Here is an 18,877-nt window from a genome sequence, read left to right on the forward strand (position 1 = left end):
CAATAGGTACTTAATGTCAAGCACTGGTTATCGTCAATTTATGTCATTAGGAACAATTGGCCTTCTTAAGACACCTAGCTAGCTCCAGTGCGCGGACCTTTCTTTTCTCATATGCAGAATTCTGGAGGCACGCTGCTTGAACATCTGTTATTTTCATAATTTGTACTTTTGCCTGCTGTGATAGGCAGGCTTATTTCCAAGGGGATCATTAGATTCTGTAAATCTGTGGCTCGGTTGTGTGGCTTTGTACATAGAATTGTGTGTGAAAGAAATGATCCGTGTAGAGTGGGGAGCGTGACGTGGAGTGTGTGTGCGGTGTGTAGCCAGAAGCCAGATCCACGGTGAAGTTTACGTAATGACTGGAGCACACTTCATTGCTGACATTTGAAATACTTCAGAGGTTATGGAAATAGTGACTTTTCTTTCAAGATTTCATTTCTATTTCCTACACTGTGAAATTTCAGCAGTTTGTTAACTAAAATTATTTTTGCTTATTCTAGCCCAGCAGAACCTGAAAAGGTGATTTAAAAGCCTAAACACTGGGTGAAAAAAGGCAAAGACCCACCAACATTATGAAAACTATTTAAGAAGTACACTTACGTTTCTAATTTTAAAAGTTAGCATTTTCAAGAGAACAAAGGGGTACTCCAGGAAAAATGGTTGTCTTGTATTTCAAGGAGACAAGATAGAGGAATATATAGCAAAAGAGATTTAAACTAAACACCGAGAAATTGTTCCCTAAATTTAAGGTGCCTAGAAGAGGTAAACTCCTGCAGGAAAATAAGATGCTTACTGTCTGTAACTCCTGGTTTCATTTGAACTACATGACCATGAGTGACAGTGAGTGAGCCCCGCGCTGAGAAGACCCGGAACACCCACCCCGTTATATCTGGCTATTGTCATTATGCTGTGGGACCAGAAAAGGCTTCTTGGAATCTCACAACTTTTAGTCATTTTGACTGGGACCTAGAATTAGAGCACTCAAGTTCTGGGTCCAAGTTTGTCACATTGTGTTGTGATCCTGGATGAAGTCCTACGTCCCCTGACACCAGCTCTTGTCTTATTCTAGGATTATTTTGTGGATCAGATGATACAATGGTATGTGGCAGTTGAAAAACCTTTTTATAAAGTACTCTCCAAACATTCATAGCTGCCATTTTATCATGTAATTTTTATATCTTTGAAAAATAGAGTGTTTCTGTTTTTGTGCTATTTATATTTATTTAATAAATCCTTGCGTTTAGTGGTAGTAATTTCTTGTATAACAGCACATGGAAAACAGTATAAAGCTTTGGCCTCTTGCTGGAGTGAATGGACTCCCACTGACGGTGCTCAGCCAGTTCTCGGGGCAAGAGGCTGGTGGTGTGTTCCTCACCTCCAACACATGCTGCAGGGAAGGGGTCCCACAGGTGATGGGAGGGTGTCTGCTTCATGTGCTGGGGTTTGGTGGGAAAGCTAGATGAAAGTAATTATTTGAGGGGCACCTGGGCGGCTCATTCGGTTAAGTGACTGCCTTCAGCTCTGGGATTGAGCCCTACGTCAGGCTCCCTGCTCCTGCTTCTCCCTCTCCTGCTACCTCCCCTGCCCCCAAACCCCCACTCGTGCTCTAGCTGTCTCTCAAATGAAATCTTAAAAAAAATAAGGGAACAGCTTCCATCACTGTAAACTTAAACATTATAGGTCTCTATTTCTAGTGATCAGTAGTAAAGTGCTACCGAATTTACCCAGCAGTTATAATGGAAAGCTAACGAACATTTTTGAAAATAAAATTTGTAATCCCAGAAAATGAAGTATCCTTTTCAGGAAGTTGGCTAAGCCAGATGTGTTTTAAATGTCTGAATTCACTACTTCTGTCCTATAATCTCTGGATAATAAAAGTCCTTTAACTTAAAAAAATATTTAACATAATTATTTTTTTCACACTAAAAATTAACAAAGAAAATTTTTTTTGGCGCCATACAGATATTTTGAAAAACAGTTTGAACTGGCAGAACAAACAAAATTACCAATGTTTCTTCACTGTCGGAACTCACATGCTGAATTTTTGGGTGAGTTAAAGCTAAAATCTCAGAATTTAAGAATTTTGCAGAAATCAAGCAAGGTATTTGCCAACAGTTGTTCGTCTTTAATTCACAGACATAATGAAAAGAAACAGAGACCGGTGTGTGGGTGGAGTGGTAAGTAGAAGAGTTGTTTTTACTAGATGATGCCCAGAAGCTTCCTTGTTCCTCAGGTTGGCCTCCGAAGTAATTCGGGTAGCAGCAGTCAATGTTTTTCCCCCTCCTACTGAAGGACATCTATGAGCCAGATGTGATACATAAATCACACTGATTTAGTTAACATTTATTCTGTTCGAAGTACAAGAGTGATAAAGAATTCCATTCACAAGAAAACCCCATGATTTACTCACATTTTAGTAGTGCGGCTGATACTCTTTCTCTGCCTCTTCCATCAGACGTTCTTCACTGTTTTTCAATTGAAATTCTGAGCAGAGTACAAACTAGTTTTAATAAAGTCTTTTAATACTCACTTCAGGTTTACCTTCTTAATTTCTTGTCAACTGTATTCATTTACCGTTAACCACTCTGATTAGAGACCCCTCCTTTCTGTAATTTGCTTCTACTCCAAACACTTCTGTGTGGTCATTTCAGTCAGTTCTCAGAAATATTATCCGCCTTCGCTCAGGCATCCAAACCAGTGTTTTTGAAATCTTTTTTTGGATCAAGGGTTCTTTTGAAAATCTGCCTCAGAAAAATTCTCAGATGCACAAAGTTTCACCTGTAATTTCAGGAGTAGTTTACTAGTCTCTAGCAGAAAAGCTATTATCCAGGTATATAAAATCAGTCCTACTAAGTCCAACTAAGGAAAGAGGAAATGGCACTGAGCACTTACTGTATACCCACACTGCGTTGCTTTGAGAGTGTCTTCTGTATTCCTCGAGCCTGTAGCCTCTGCTTCGTGTCTTACGGACTGCTCGTGATCATGTTTTCTGCGGTGCTGCGCACATTTTATCTAAGGGTTACTGACCCTGCAGCTTATCCTTTAGGAACTGGACTTGGGAGCTGAAGAGGCTTAGGAGGCTCTCATTAATGCCCTTGGGACTGATGTTTCTACCTCTTAGCCCATTTGCTTTATTTCTAAAGAAGAATTTACTTAACAGCAACAAATCCAACCTAAGTGCTTGATTTTTATCAAAAAAAGATTTGCCAAGGGGCGCCTGGCTGGCTCAGTCAGTAGAATGTGTGACTCTTAATCTCGGGGTTGTGAGTTCAAGCCCCACATTAGGTGTAGAGATCACTTTAAAAAAAAAAAAAGATTGCCGAATAAAGTATAACTAATTTTCTGAAATGGTTTATGAAGAGTCTTATTTAAAATTATTTTGATATTAGTGGAGGATATATTTTCTAGTCAGTTGGAAATGCTGAGGTGAAGAATAAACCCTCTGGGCAGCTAACAGTTTTATTCTATTCATAGTGGATTCGAACTCCGGATGCTGTATGATTGTATTTATGACATCACTTGTTAGGTGTGTGTGCTTATTTATTTATAAAAAGATTTATTTATTTGAAAGCACACGCACACACGAGCAGGGGAAGGACAGAGGGAGAGGAGAGAGAGAATCCCAAGCAGACTCCGTGCTGAGCCCCACAAGGGGCTTGATCCCATGACCCATAAGATCACGACCTGAATTGAAACCAAGAGTTGGATGCTTAACCAGCTGAGCCACCCAGGTGCCCCTACTTGTTAGGTGTATTTAAAGAGGTGTTGTTACTTACTGTTTTGATGACACAAATACATCCAAAGTGTGAAAAACTGTGCTTTAATCCCTATATCTTTAAAGGAGAACACCGCCATCTCATTCCTTTTGGCCTGCTGAGATGATTATTACTGTCTGTGTAACAATTCACTTTTTTTTAGTGACATTCTCACAATTCTATATAGATCTTTAAACTCATCTCTTAAGTCATCTCTCTTATAGGAAAAAGTATCTCATAACATAAAAACTGAACATTTTAAGATATACTTTATGTGGTTTTATAACATTTTTAACTTCATGCTTTTGCCTGAGAGTGTGGCTCCCTCCACCAGCCCCCTTCCTGGAGGTGCCATGGTAATGCTGGAGCAGAGCCATCAGCCGGCCGCAGACAGAAATTCTAGGCGGCCGTCTCCCCTCTTGCCGCCTATCAGTGGAGATGCTGACCCATTTTAATTGTGAGACTGGATTTGAAAATAAAAACTGTAGGGGCCACTGCATTTGAAACCCTCTGGTCCAAAAAACCCTAATGCATCTATATTTTTGCTTGGAAAGTCTTATTGTTATTTAGGATTTTAAAGAAAGAGTAATTGTTAAGTGAAATTATACCCGTATGTCCTTAGGTGCATTCATTTGATGGTACGAAGGAAGCAGCAGCTGCCTTGATTGACTTGGATCTCTACATAGGATTTAATGGTTGGTAGGTCCTTAAGTTTGTTTTATATTAAATGCCTTTCTCTGTTTTACGGTGAATTGCAGATAAGGATTTAAATGAGTTTATTTATCACATTGATCTTGGCCTGTGAATTCCCATAAGTATGTAAGAAATTAGACTACATTACTCCTGCAAGGTAACACTTGAAAGTTACAGGGCACCTGGCTGGCTCAGCAGGTGGAGCACGCAGCTCTTGATCTTGGGGTGGGGAGTCCAAGCCTTTGGTCATAGAGCTTCTTAAAAACAAACAAACAAACAAAAAAACTTGCAAGTTATAAACTACTAACCCTGTGCCGCAGTTACAGAAAAGAGTTTTGTATTGAGATCGGCAGCTAGCTTTCTCTAGCAACGCCATTTATTCTCAGGTCATTCTATCCCTTTAAAGCATACATGTTCTCAGCATCGTGTGTGCACATACACAAGTGATGTCTGCCCTGGGGGGGACTCCTACGGCATAATCACTTTATATATCTCTACAGGCCAAGAAACTGAGGCTCGCAGATATAAAGTAACTCACAGTGTGAGAACCAGTGTCCTCTGGCTCCACACTCGCTGACCTTCCTGCTGGTACACCCCACCAGTCTTCGTAAACCCAGTACAGTCAGCTCGCCCCGCTGGGTCCCTGGGCTTTCCCTCTCCAGTGTGTCATTCCTTTAAAACTACCATTTGGCTGACTACATTATTTTTTACTAAAATATCTCCTCAGGGAAATAGAACCATGAAATTATTTGCTCTGGAGTTCAGATTTATGTGTCCTAGATGCTTCTATATTATAGTCATTAATAAACCACTATGGAAAGGAATACCTGAATAACGGATTATAAAGTAGTTCTAAAAACTTATAAACACGGTCTCCCCACCACGCTCTCTACCTGTAAGTCAGCTTCTTCAGAGAGGCCCACTTTGCTCTTTATCGTCATATATCTAAGTGTTACGTGTTGTGGTTAGCTCTTCATTCATCCCCCCTCTGTTTCCATTAAGGAGTACGAGCGTCTTCGTTCTTAAATCCAGCACTTTCCTGTCACCTGCATTCTTTCCTCCACGGGCTTGTCAGGTACTTAGGTCAGAATTTTAGGCTGTGTGCATATGTAGTGTTTTCAGTATTAGGTCTGTGTGAAGACTGCTGACTCCGGAACTGTAGGATATACTGCTTTTTTATTTTCCTGGAGCAACCTTCCTCATTTTTATTAACTTCGTTTTCTTCAAAAGTGGAAGCCCTCTCACACTTTCCAGCAGCTCTGTAAAATGCCTTTCTCTGTTTTTCCGCATAAGGAAAACTGTCTAGATAATCGGGCTGTCTAGATTACCTGTCCAGTTCCTTACCCTCCCATCTTCTTCATTTTGGAGCAGTGTCTGCTCTGTGACGGACTCTTCCTTTTAGATCCCATGTATTCAGTTTTGTTTTGCTGGAACATGTTTCAGATGAATTAATTTTGCTCTTGAAAGTTTGCCTGGATAGTTAATAAAAGAAAAACAAAAACCCTTCCACTTCATATGTTTCCTGGGCATAAAATTCGAGACTAGAAATAATTTTCATGAGAATTTACAGGGCTCCATTTCTAGGTTTAATGTCAGTAAATCAGTGGCTGTCCTGATTCCCAGTCCATACTCTATGACCTACTACTTTCTCCCAGTGGAATATTTTAGTTCTTTACTTCTAGTATCATCAGACGTCACAAAGGTGTTTCGGTGGGTTCGTCATCGGGAGTTCGTACACTCTCTGCAGGCCCGTTCCAGCTAGAACTCATCTCTGTCAGTCCTGGGAAATTTTTTTTTTTCTGTTTTTTCTTTGGACCTCCCAGGCTCATACTCTGATCTCATTTTTTTCCCCTATAATTTCTATCTCTGTTTTTCCCCCTACTTTCAAAAATATTTTTCAACTTCGTAATAAAACTTCAGCTTCTGGTTGTAATCTCAGAAAGCTCTTCCCTGCCGTTATCTGGTTTGACAGATGCAGATGCATCTTACCATCTCTCTCAAGATACGAATTACAGTTATCTTTTGTTTGCCATATGATGCTTTTATTTCCTCTGAGTTCCTTTTTCTTCTTTTAGTCTCTGTCATGACTTTCTTCAAATGTCAGGCAATTCTTAAGCTGTGTATTTAAAATGTTAAGAAAAATGCTCTTTGGAATCTCTGTGGGGAGACAGCCCAACAGCTGGCAGGGATTCCTAAATGTCAGCTTGTCAGGATCTTTCTGGGTTGCTTCGTTTTCTTCAGAGAGGGCTCCTCTGATCTCTGCTGGGAAAACGGTGGGGATTCTTCAATGTACCTGTGTTCTGGAGCAGAATGAGGTCGGAGGGAGGACCTCACCGAGCAGTCAGCATTCAGTCTCTGTTTTCAGCCCTGTGCTAACCCCCCTTCACTCCTCTGTGCTGCTTGTCCTCTGACTTAGCTTCTCCAGAGACTGTACACGCAACCTCTCCCCCTTTCTCTCTTTCAGGCCAGGGGTGGGGGGCAAAAGTGGTCCTCTCTGTACCAGTTCACTTGAAAGCAATCTGAGACTTCTGTCTTTTCTGTTCCTCACCTTTTACAACAGTCCCTACTCAGTCCCTTGCCTTATCCCAGCCTAAGTACCTAGATCTTTCAGTTCTTAGAACTTCCTTGGGTGAATTGGTTTGCTTGTCTTCAGTATCTCTCTGCAGCCACATGGCACTTAAGTCACTTAGTGCATAGAGATCATTTATCATTTTACCATCTACTTTCTGCTTTGTATTTTGTGACTAGGAGTCAGAAATATCTCCTAGTTTCATCAAAAAATGTGGGAGTTTTTTTCCTTCTTATTTTGAAATGATTTGTAACAGAAGACCATAGGGATGCCTGGTGGCTCAGTCGGTTGAGCGTCTCTTGATTTTGGCTCAAGTCATGATCTCAGGGTCATGGGTTTGGGCCCCACATCAGGCTGCATGCTCACCATGGAGTCTGCTTGAGAGCCTCTCTCTCCTTCTGCCCTGCTCACACTCTTCTCTCTAAATAAATTTTTTTTTAAGATTTTATTTATTTATTTGACAGCCAGTGAGACAGGGAACACAAGCAGGGGGAGTGGGAGAGGAAGAAGCAGGCTCCCAGCGGAGCAGGGAGCCCAATGCAGGGCTCAATCCTAGGACTCTGGGATCACACCCAGAGCCGAAGGCAGATGCTTAATGACTGAGCCGCCCAGGCGCCCCTAAATAAATTTTTTGGAAGAGGACAGAAGGCCTTTATTTTACCAACTTGAAATGTACATCTGTCTTAAGAGATTTCTGTATGACCCTGACTTTATAAAGATTTGGCTCTAAGTTTAATGACATGAGATTTTTTTCCTGTATTAACTCAGAATTAATATGAGTCATTTAATCAGTCAATATTTCTTTTTTTTTTTTTAAAGATTTTTATTTATTTATTCGACAGAGATAGAGACAGCCAGTGAGAGAGGGAACACAAGCAGGGGGAGTGGGAGAGGAAGAAGCAGGCCCATAGCGGAGGAGCCTGATGTGGGGCTCGATCCCATAACGCCGGGATCACGCGCTGAGCCGAAGGCAGACGCTTAACCGCTGTGCCACCCAGGCGCCCCCCTAATCAGTCAATATTTCTATTCTTATTCTGAAGTTCAATTTATTGTAGTCTTAATCTGAGTCTCTGAGCTATGGTAATTTAATCTATACTACCTGTGACATAGAGTCTGGTTTCTGAGGGTTAAATTATAACATTTTTCTCCAAGAAAATGGGAAAGTTTCAAATTTGACTACAGAATCATGTAGCTGCTCTCCTTTAAATGGAAAACCTTATTAAAGATATAATTGGCTTTGATTTAAAAATATTTCTTCCATAGTATTTCTGTATTTAGTTCAGTTTTTACAAGCATGGAGTATATGTAGAAAACAACCAAGTCAGACATGATTTCTTTTCAAGAGATAAAAAATATGCAACTCATTTGATAACTGGAAGTTTTAAATTTAATACCCATATCAAGGGGCGCCTGGGTGGCTCAGTCGTTAAGCACCTGCCTTTGGCTCAGGGCTTGATCCTGGAGTCCTGGGATTGAGCCCCACGTTAGGCTCTTCCGCTGGGAGCCTGCTTCTTCCTCTCCCACTCCGCCTGCTTGTGTTCCCTCTCTCGCTGGCTGTCTCTATCTCTGTCAAATAAATAAATAAATAAATAAATAAATAAATAAATAAAATCTTTAAGAAAATAATAATAATACCCATATCAAGCATATCGAATTATTTTTGAAAATACTCCTATTGATCAGTTGTTAAGCTGGCTGAGAATAGGAGTTTTGGTTTTTTTCTAGAGAACAGTAATAAAAAGGCTGGTATTTATGGCAAAGTGGACACACATTTCCCTTTCACTCCTAAAATCATTCTAAAGTAAAATCCTATGTATTCAAAATGGAAGACGTGTAAGAGCAAAGAAACAAGGCTGGAGTTTCTGAAAGAGACCACTTAGACTACAGGGCCCCAGAGGAGGGGAGAGCAAATTTAGCACACAGAATCGCAGAGAGGACTTTGGGTTTAGAATTAGTGACAAATAGGACCAAATTAGGGTAATTTGAGGCCTTTATAGAGAGAGCTGTCACTCCCTGTATTCATTGCCATGCACAGAGTACAGGTGCCACAAGCATTTCTACCCAAAGGGAAATCTCTTAAGAAAACTGAACAAATTGTGAGAGCCAAGACTTGGAAACTCTAATGTTGATCCTAGAGGAAAGCATTTAGAGGAGCAAAAGCCTCAGTTAGCTCCTTCCCTTCTTACTTGTAAATGAAATTACGGATCAGTATGCCCAGTCCTGGCCCGTCCCACAAGGAGCTTCCAGTAAGACTCCCCACTCAGAGAACTGGCCGTAAATCAGTCCTCTGTTTTCACAAAAGTAGAGGGAACACAACACTGGCAACTCAAGCCTCCTTAAATAAAAATTGATAATTAAGGACCACCAGATAAATGAGGTGAACCAACAGAAAGAAAAAGACTGAGATAAACAGAAAAATTAACACCAGAAGAAACAATTTAGGGAAAAGAACTTTAAAAGAGACCTGATATAATAAAGGCTGAGATGTTATATCCATAAAATGTGAACAGAATATTACAGGAAAAAGAACATGAAAAGAGTTCCTTAATGATTAGAAATGAATGTCTGTGTTAAAATAATACCACCATTGGAGAAAGTGAGGGAATCAACACATTCAAAAGGAAGATACGTATTTTTCCCCTCTACCAACTACCACTGGGTACTTAAGAGTAGACACAGGAGTTTTTATACAAGTATTCTGGTGAATAAAGGGCTGACAGAATTCTATTGATATTCTGCAACTCCTAGTAAACTAAGAGGTCTAAGCACTGGGCATCCCTGGCTGCCTCCTATCACAGAAATACAACCAGATACCATGTGCCTCTCTAGATAGATCATACCACCACCTATGAAAGGGTTGCCAAAAAAGGAAGAAAAAAATCCAACCAGAATCTGGTCCAGACTCCAGAGGGTACGCTAGATATCCTGCAAGAAATACAGAAGGCAAACTGTTCTTCATGTTGACATGACCAGGGAACGTGGTGGAGTTGGAGGATCCCACCTCCTCCCATGGACACACCAGGCAACTGTATGTAATGCAGCTCATTCAGACAACGATTGATTACGTCAGCAGAACAGCCCTTCCACACTAGAAAAGTCACACTGAGAAGGGTATAGGGAGGGGCAGAGACATGGTAGGGAACCAAATGTCTGGTGTGGCAACTCACAGCCAGGAGAGGTATCACAGGTGTAGAGGTCCTCCCTGAGGAGCAAGGGAAGCAAGCCCCACATCAGGTACCCCCCACTCCCCTGACTGCCCTGGGGGTCTGCACCAGGAAGACAAGCCCCCTCACATTTGGCTTTGATAACCAGCAGGACTTTACTCCAGCAGAGCCAGGGTACTATAAGAAACTGAGACTCTCCTCTTAAAGGGCCAGCACACTATATTAGTCACTCCAAGATCCAGCATAGAGGCAGCAGTCTGAAAAGCATCTGGGTTATACAGGAAGGAGATTTATTGGTTAATTTTAGGGCATGTGCTGATGGGGCAGGGATCTGTAGAAAATCTCTCCAGGAGTGGGAGTGCTAACAGGTGCCATTTCTTTTGCTCTTCTCCAGCCTAGCTGGCCTGATGCTAACAAGAGCCAGTTCTGACACACTCCAACTATCATGGTAGCACAGCTCACCCTGCCCTGGCGTTCCCTCAGACCCACTCCACCCAGCCTTCCAGTTCAGGCAGGTGCCTTTCCAAAGTGGCTCCTGCCCAGCAACACCCAGTGGTCACCTTGTTTGGGGTTGGTGAACCCACAAAGCAACCACTGCCCCCCAACACCTTGTGGGCAGCTCCAGCTACAATCCTATCCCAGCCCCACCCAACATGCCTGCAGTGACTTGAGGAGGGCTTCTCAGCCAGCTGGGCGTGGGGACAGCCCTGCCCACCAGCATATCCACAGCAGTTGCAACACAACAGGAGGGCATAGGCAGCCCACATGGGACCCCTGGAGTGCTTGGTTCTGGCGACCGTGGGGGATATTATGCTGCTTAGCCCCACAGGACACTTCCTACACAAGGCCACTGCTTACAAGGCCAGCAGATGTAACTGATGTAATACAAAGAAAAAAAAAAAACAGACAAAATGAAAAGACAGGAGTTTATTCCGAATGAAAGAACAAGACAAAACCTCACAAAAAGAACTGAACAAAACCAGGACAAGCAACCTACCTGATAAAGAGTTCAAAGTAATGGTCATAAAGATGCTCAGTGAACATGAAAGGAGTGGATGAAATCAGAAAAAGAGAAAATATAAAAAAAGAATCAATTAGAGATAATACAATAACTGAAGTGAAAAATAACAGATTAGAGGATACAGCAGAACAGATGCATGTCCTGGAAGACAGGGTAGTGGAAACCATCCAAGCTGAACAGAAAAGGAATTTTTTAAAATGAGGATGGGTTAAGAGACCTCTAGGACAACATCAAGTGTGCTAACATTCGCATTATGGGAGTCCCGGAAGGAGAAGAGAGGGGCAGAAAATCTGAAGAAACAGTTGAAAGCTTTCCTAACCTGGGGGAGGAAACAGATGTCCAGGAAGCACACAGAGCCCCAAACAAGATGAAGCCAATGACGTTCACACCAAGACACATAATAAAAAGGTCAAAAATTAAAGAGTCTTTAAAGCAGGAAGAAAAAGCAACTAATTATATATAAGGGAAACCCCCTAGTGCTATCAGCTGATTTCTTTTAGCTAAAATTTTTAGTGCCAGAAGGAAATGGTGTGAGGATATGTTCCAAGTGCTGAAGGGAAAAAGCCTACAATCAAGAATACTGGCCTGGCAAGGTTATCATTTAGAATTCAAGGAGAGAGAGGGTTTCTCAGACAAAACTTGAGAGTTCATCACCACTAAACCGTCTTTACAAGAAATGTCAAACATACATTTTAAGATAAGAAAAGGCTAACTAGAAGAAAAACATAAACAGAAAAAATTTCTCTGGTAAAAGCAAACATAGTTAAGATAGTAGAGCATTCACTTATAAAACTAGTATGAAGATTAAAGTAAAATCAGTTATCTAATAATTACACAAAATAAGATGTAACATATGACACCATATACATAAAACTTGGAAAGGAGGGAATCATATAGTGCTTTTAGAATGTGTTCAAACTTAAGCAAACATCAACTGAAAACAGACTCCTATAAACATAGGATGTTGTGTATGCTCCTCATGGTAACCACAAACCGAAAACCTACAACAGATACACAAAAACTAAAGAGAAAGGAATCCAAGCATAACACGAAAGAAAGCCATCAAGCCACAAGGGAAGAGAACAAGAGAAGAAAGAACTACGAAAGCAACCAGGAAACAATTAACAAAATGGTAATAACCACACACTTATCAATAATTAAACAATGGAGTAAATACTCCAAAAAGCGTGGGGTAACTGAATTTAAAAAAACCAAAAACTTCTATATGCTGCTAATGAGAGACTCATTTCAGACCTAAAGACACACGCAGACTGAAAGTGTGGGGAAAATGATATTCCGTGCAAATAGAAGCAGCAGCAACAGAAACCTGCAATGGCAGTACTTAAATGATACAGCCTTTGTTTTAAAGTGTAGTGCAACAAGAGACAAGGGCGTGGCGTAATGATAAAGGGATCCAACCAGAGGGTATAACAATTGTAAATCTCTGCACCCAACATAGCATCTAAATATGTAAAGCAATTCGTTAACAATATAAAGGGAGAAACTGATAGTCATCAATTACAGTAGAGGACTTTAACACCCCACTTATATCAATGGATACATCATTCAAACAGAAACTCAATAAGGAAACAGTGGCTTTGAACGACATATTAGACCAGATACACTTAATAGATCTACAGAACACTCCATCCAAAAACAGAATACACATTCAAGTACATGGAACATTCTCCAGGATAGTTCACATGTGAGGCCACAAAACAGGTCTCCATAAACTTAAGAAGACTGAAATCCTATCAAAAATCTTTCCTGACAACAACAGTGTGAAACTAGAAATCAATCACAGAGGGGTGCCTGGCTGGCTCAGTCTGTAGAACAGGCGCCTTGATCTCAGGATTGTGACTTCAAGCCCCTCATTGGGTATAGAGATTACTTAAAAAAATAAAATCTTTTTAAAAAAATCAATTACAGGAAAAACATTAAAAAAAAACACATGGAGGCTAAACAACATGCTACTGAACAACCCATAGATTGAGGAAGTCAAAAAATATCATGAGACAAATGAAAACACAACAGTTCAAAATATTTAGGGTGCAGCAAAAGCAGTTCTAAAAGGGAAGTTTGGATCAATACAGGCAGGCCTACCTCAAGAAAACAAAAATCTCAATCTAACCTTACACCTGAAGAAACTAGAAAAAGAACAAATCAAATTGAAAATTAGATAATAAAGATCAGAACAGAAATAAATACAGACTTAAGAAACGAGAAAAAAACCACCAATGAAACTCGAGCTGGTTCTTCGAAAAATAAGCAAAATAGGTAAATCAATAGCCAGATTTACTTAAAAAAAAAAACACACTCAAAATCAGAAATGCAGGGGGAGAAATAGCCAACACCACAAAATACTATGGATTATAAGTGACTATTATGAAAAATTATACAACAAATTGGACAACCTAGAAGAAATGGGTAAATTCCTAGAAAAATATAATCTTCCAAGAGTGAATCAGGAAGAAACAAAATCTGAACAGACTGATCACTAGTGATGAAATTGAACTGGTGATTTAAAAAAACTCCCAACAAACAAAAGTCTGGAAGCAGATGGCTTTACAGGTGAATCCTACCAAACATTTAAGGGAGTGTTAATACCTGTTCTTCTCAAAACTGTTCCAACAAATTGAAGAGGAAGGAATGCTTCCAAATTTATTCTATGAAACCAGCAATACCCTGATAACCAAAACCAGACAAAGGCACTACAAAATAGAAAATTACAGGCCACTATCCCTGATAAACATGATAAGGCATACCTCAACAAAATATCAGCAAACTGAATTCAACAATACATTAAAAGGATCATTTACCATGACCAAGTGGGATTTGTTCCAGGCATGCAAGAATGGTTAGGTCAGCCAACTGAACAGCACATTAACAAAATGAAGGATAAAAATCATATGACCATCTCAATAGATGCAGAAAAAGCACTTGACAAAATTCAACATCCACTCTTGATAGAAACTCTCAACAAAGTGGGTATAGAGGGGACATATCTCAATATAATAAAGGCCATATATGACAAACCCACAGCTAACATCATACTTGGTGATGAAAAGCTGAAAGCTTTTCCTCTGAGATTAGGAACAAGACAACGATGTCCACTCTAGCCATTTATATTCAACATAGTACTGGAAGTCATAGCCACAGCGATCAGACAAGAAAAAGAAAAGCATCCAGATTGGCAAGGAAGAAGTAAAACTGTCACTATTTGCAGATGACATAGTATTTTTAGAAAAAGCCTTAAAGACTCCACCATAAAACCATTAGAATAAATGAATTCAGTAAAGTTGCAGGAGAGAAGGTTAATATACAAAAATCAGTTGGGTCTCTATACACTAAAATGAGCTAGCAGAAAGAGAAATTAAGAAAACAATCCCATTGACAAGTGTGTCAAAAAGAAAAAAAAAAAAACCAGGAATAAATTTAACCAAAGAAGTTAAAAGACCTATACTCTGAAAACTGTAAGACATTCATGAAAGAAATCGAAGATGACACAGATAAATGTAAAGATATACCATGCTCATGGATTGGAAGAATTAATATTATTAAAATGTCCATTCAGCCCAAAGCGATCCACAGATTCAGTGTAATCCCTATCAAAACACCAGTAGTATTTTTCACAGAACTAAACTTCTAAAATGTGCATGGAACCACAGAGAGCCAAAGTAATCTTGAAAAAGAAGAACAAAGCTGCAGTTAATCACAATCCCAGATTTCAAACTATACAACAAAGCTGTAGTAATCAAAACTATGTGGTACTGGCACAAGTATTTATGCAATCAAGTTTTTCAGTTTTAGAAGTTCGATTAAGCCTAACTACTTAAAAATGGGATGTCAGAGTATGTGGTAACTAAGGAGGTTGTAATTATAAATATTTTATTGAAGAAGTAGTCTTAACAAAGTATCTCACCTTGGGGTTTCAAAAACTTCAGAATTTTTTTTATACAGTGTCATCTTTATAATGGCTTAATCCTACAATACTTTTCAAATAAAGTACACCCAGAGAGGAACCTACTTAAAAAATAAAAATAAATGAGCAAACAAAAAACAATTAACTCAAAAATATGGAGAATAAACTGGTGGCTGTTTTAAGGGTATTAAGAGGTACAAACTCCAGTTACAAATTAGTCATGTGGATGCAAAGTACAAGATCGAGAACATGGTAATATTGTAGTAAGTTTGTATGGTGACAGATGGTTACACTTGTTGGCATTTGGTGATGTAAACGAATGTCAGATCGCTGTGGTTTACACTGTAACGAATATAATACTGTATGTCCACTATACTCCTATTAAAACAAACATACGTTAGGAACCTACTAAACTGTGTGGTTCTGGCCAAAAACACACCTAGAACAGTGGAACAGGATACAGAGCCCAGACCCAAATCCAGATGAACACAGACGAAGTCGAGACTGGGAAACTCTTCAGGGCAAACAACTGGGTTTCTTCAACAAATTTTAATGGAAGAAAGAGAGTCAGGAAAACTTAACAGGTGCAGATATTTAGAACACTGACCAACTGCAATGTGTGGCCCTCATCTGGGTCCTGAGTTGGACAAACAAGACAAATGTAAGACATTCAGACAGTCTGAAAACCGGATATATTATGATAAAAAAAAAAAACAAACTTCATGCTTAGAGATACATGCTGAAATATTTTCTGAAATAAATGCTAGAATGTTGAAAACTACACATTTTGAATTTCCTTCAAGATAATACAGGAGAGGTTTGGGATGAGTGGATGGGATAGTACTGGCCAGGAGCTGATAATAGATCGGGGCCAGGTAATGAATACATGGGGATTCTGTATTCTAGTTTTACATATATTTTAATCTCTCCATAATAAAAAAAATATATGCTAAAATTAAAAATACAGGACAGTATTAATCATCGTCACGTTATATAGCAAACCATCCTAAAACTCATTGGCATAGTACAGTAAACATTTTTTCATATTCCTGGGTTAGCTGAGGGTTGACTGATTGAGAGAGGCAGATCTCTCTGCCACAGGCACGTGCTGAATTCAGATCTGAGCTGTGTTTTCATTCTGGGTGCCCACCCTGAAGAGGCATAATGGCTATTTAGTGCATGCTACTTTGAGATGACAAAAGTGCCATCAAAATCAAAAAAGTGCATTTTCAAGCCTCTGGCCATGTCATCTGGTCAAAGCAAGTCTTGAGGCCATGGCCAGATTCAAGCTTCTTCCTACTAAGAAACCATGGCAGGGTGCAGATACATTTCTATTAAAGGAAAGTGAAGAATTGGGACCAATAATTCCAGTCTGTCTCAGGGTCTGAAAATGAAAGTTAAGGAAATGAAAGTTAATTTCCCAGAAAAGGAGAAAACAGGGCCTTAGCAGACCAATTCAGGAGCTGTAAAACTGACCAATGCAAGTCCCAGAAAGAGAGGAGAGAGAAAACAAAAGGGGAGAATTCCTTTTTCCCGTAATTTTTCCCAGAGTTGGGGGGAGGGGTCTAAATTGGAAGGGTTCTAACTCCCCTAAATGAATGAAAAAAGGCTCTTGCCCAGACACATTAAGTTTCAGAATGTCAAGAGTAATGGAAGATCATGTTTCTAGGTGTGGGGAAAAGGACATCTAATTAGGTTTTCATTCATTGTTAAATACTCCTAGTCCTATGATTGTGATTTTCGTCCTTTGTGAAGATTGTATTGCTGATTAGTGAAACATTAACTTTGATTCCTTCCTAGCAGTATTTGGCCTGTAACAGAACTGGCCATACCTTCAAACTCAGCATTTTGAGCCTAAGTTAGGCAAATTACCGAAAGAAGCAAACAAATTCTTTAAAAAGTTGTTTTACACAGATTCAGAAAGTTATTGGACAGTCAGCAGATAAACACAAAAAATTGCATCCTGTTAAAGGCTGAGTGTGGCTGGAATAGATCTTAATCTAGATTCTGTAAGGTCAGAAATGATATATTGCCATTGTAGCCAACCAAAGTTTTGTTTGGGGACTTGAGAGGTCTTGTAATCTGTTTTAGATAAGTTTGTAATATGAAAAAAAGTTGATTAAATATATCTATAAATTTTTTTAAGCTCACTGAAAACTGAGGCTAATTTGGAAGTTCTGAAGTCAATACCTAGTGAAAAACTAATGATTGAAACTGGTAAGTTTATGCTTTTAGAATTTTCATATTACACCATATCAAAAAAGAGCTGGACAAAAAAATATCTTAGAACAGCTCACTCACAGCTTCAACAGCTGTACTTTTCAGAAAATCTTTGGGGTTTTTTATCAATTGATAGAAAGTATTTATGCAATCAAGTTATTTAATTTTAGAAGTTTGATTAAGCCTAATAAGCACTTTAAAAAGGAATATTAGAATATGTAACTAAGGAGGTTGTAATTATAAATATTTTATTAAACAAGTAGTCTTAATGAAGTATCTCACTTGGGGTTTCAAAAACTTAATTTTTTTTATAGTGTTGTCTTTGTAATGGCTTAATTCTTCAATTTAAAATAAAGTACAAGAATTTAAATCAAACTGGTTTAGTCAGGATATTTTAGAAGTTAATCTGTTGCCTCTTAAGGTTAGAAGCTAAACATTTTACCTAACCCTGAACTCAAGGCTTTACCTACACATATGGGCTTTTTCAGTAAAGTCAAGACTAAGCCATCCTGAAGAAATCAGGTTTATTTCCTTGGAGAGTCATGAAAATGAAATGATTTTATTAGAAGTACAATGCTTGTAAAATATGTGAATTTTTATAATTCTTTATTAAAGAAAGAGGTAAGTGAATAATCCCAGTATTTTTTTTAAAAGCTTTTATTTAGTTGAGAGAGAGAACACAAGCAGGGAGGAGGGTCGGGGAGATGGAGAAGCAGACCCCCCTGCTTGAGCAGGGAGCCTGATGTGGGGCTGGATCCCAAGACCCCAGGATCGTGACCTGGGCCGAAGGCAGATGCTTAACCAACTGAGCCACTCAAGTGCCCAATCCCAGTGTTTAAAGCCACTGTTTCACATTCTGTAGAGGCAAATAGAGGCTTGACTTGAATGTTTTCAGGTTACAGTTTGTACTTCTTTTAGCTTTCTTTTTTAAAAGTATGCCATACACCAACAGTAATGTTAGCAGAAAAAAATACAATGAAAATGATTCTTAGAAAGCATTTTTAAAAATTTTTAAAAAGGCATTTAAAATTGTGTACAGTTCAGGATTTAATCTTGTGCTTAGAATTGTGCTGTTGCTTTTTACCATTTTTAAAGCTGAATCATGACTTACATTTTAGAAGTTATATATCTGTTTGATAATGTTCATGAAGAAAACAATGATTTTAAAGATAAACCTTGTAAGAGACTTCTTTCTTTGCTTAACTCTAGACGCACCTTGGTGTGGAGTGAAAAGTACACATGCTGGGTCAAAATATATAAAAACTTCATTTCCTACCAAAAAGAAGTGGGAAAATGGGCACTGCATAAAAGACAGGAATGAACCCTGCCATATAATGTAAGTATTTTGTTTTCATGGTCTTCAGAACATTAAAGTCAACCACCAAATGCCATTTCAAAATGAACTCAAGGGACCGAATTAAAGTTGGGTGACATCCCAATGTTCAGATCAAAAGCCGCCATTTTAATGCGGTGATGTGGAAGGCTCGGCACCTGAACTGCTCTGTCTGGGCTCCTCTTTTCCCATCATCTCAA

At 39.2% G+C, this 18,877-nt stretch overlaps 1 protein-coding gene across 2 annotated transcripts in view; it reads left to right on the forward strand.

Annotated features, from left to right (window-relative positions):
* The window catches only part of TATDN1 (TatD DNase domain containing 1), a 43,888-nt gene that overhangs the window by 21,764 nt on the left and 3,247 nt on the right, over nt 1-18,877 (forward strand). The window contains exons 7-11 of one of the 2 annotated variants that reach the window (XM_045805666.2): nt 1,963-2,048; nt 2,137-2,177; nt 4,378-4,454; nt 17,271-17,341; nt 18,554-18,680. In XM_045805666.2, the coding sequence (XP_045661622.2) occupies nt 1,963-2,048; nt 2,137-2,177; nt 4,378-4,454; nt 17,271-17,341; nt 18,554-18,680 (402 nt within the window). The remainder of the gene's footprint in view (nt 1-1,962; nt 2,049-2,136; nt 2,178-4,377; nt 4,455-17,270; nt 17,342-18,553; nt 18,681-18,877) is intronic. The other variant, XM_087864627.1, reaches the window with a different exon arrangement.

The sequence above is a fragment of the Ursus americanus genome, chromosome 9 (assembly GCF_024610735.1).
Source record: "Ursus americanus isolate L20-20 chromosome 9, mUrsAme1.1.p, whole genome shotgun sequence".
Taxonomy (NCBI): Eukaryota; Metazoa; Chordata; class Mammalia; order Carnivora; family Ursidae; genus Ursus; species Ursus americanus.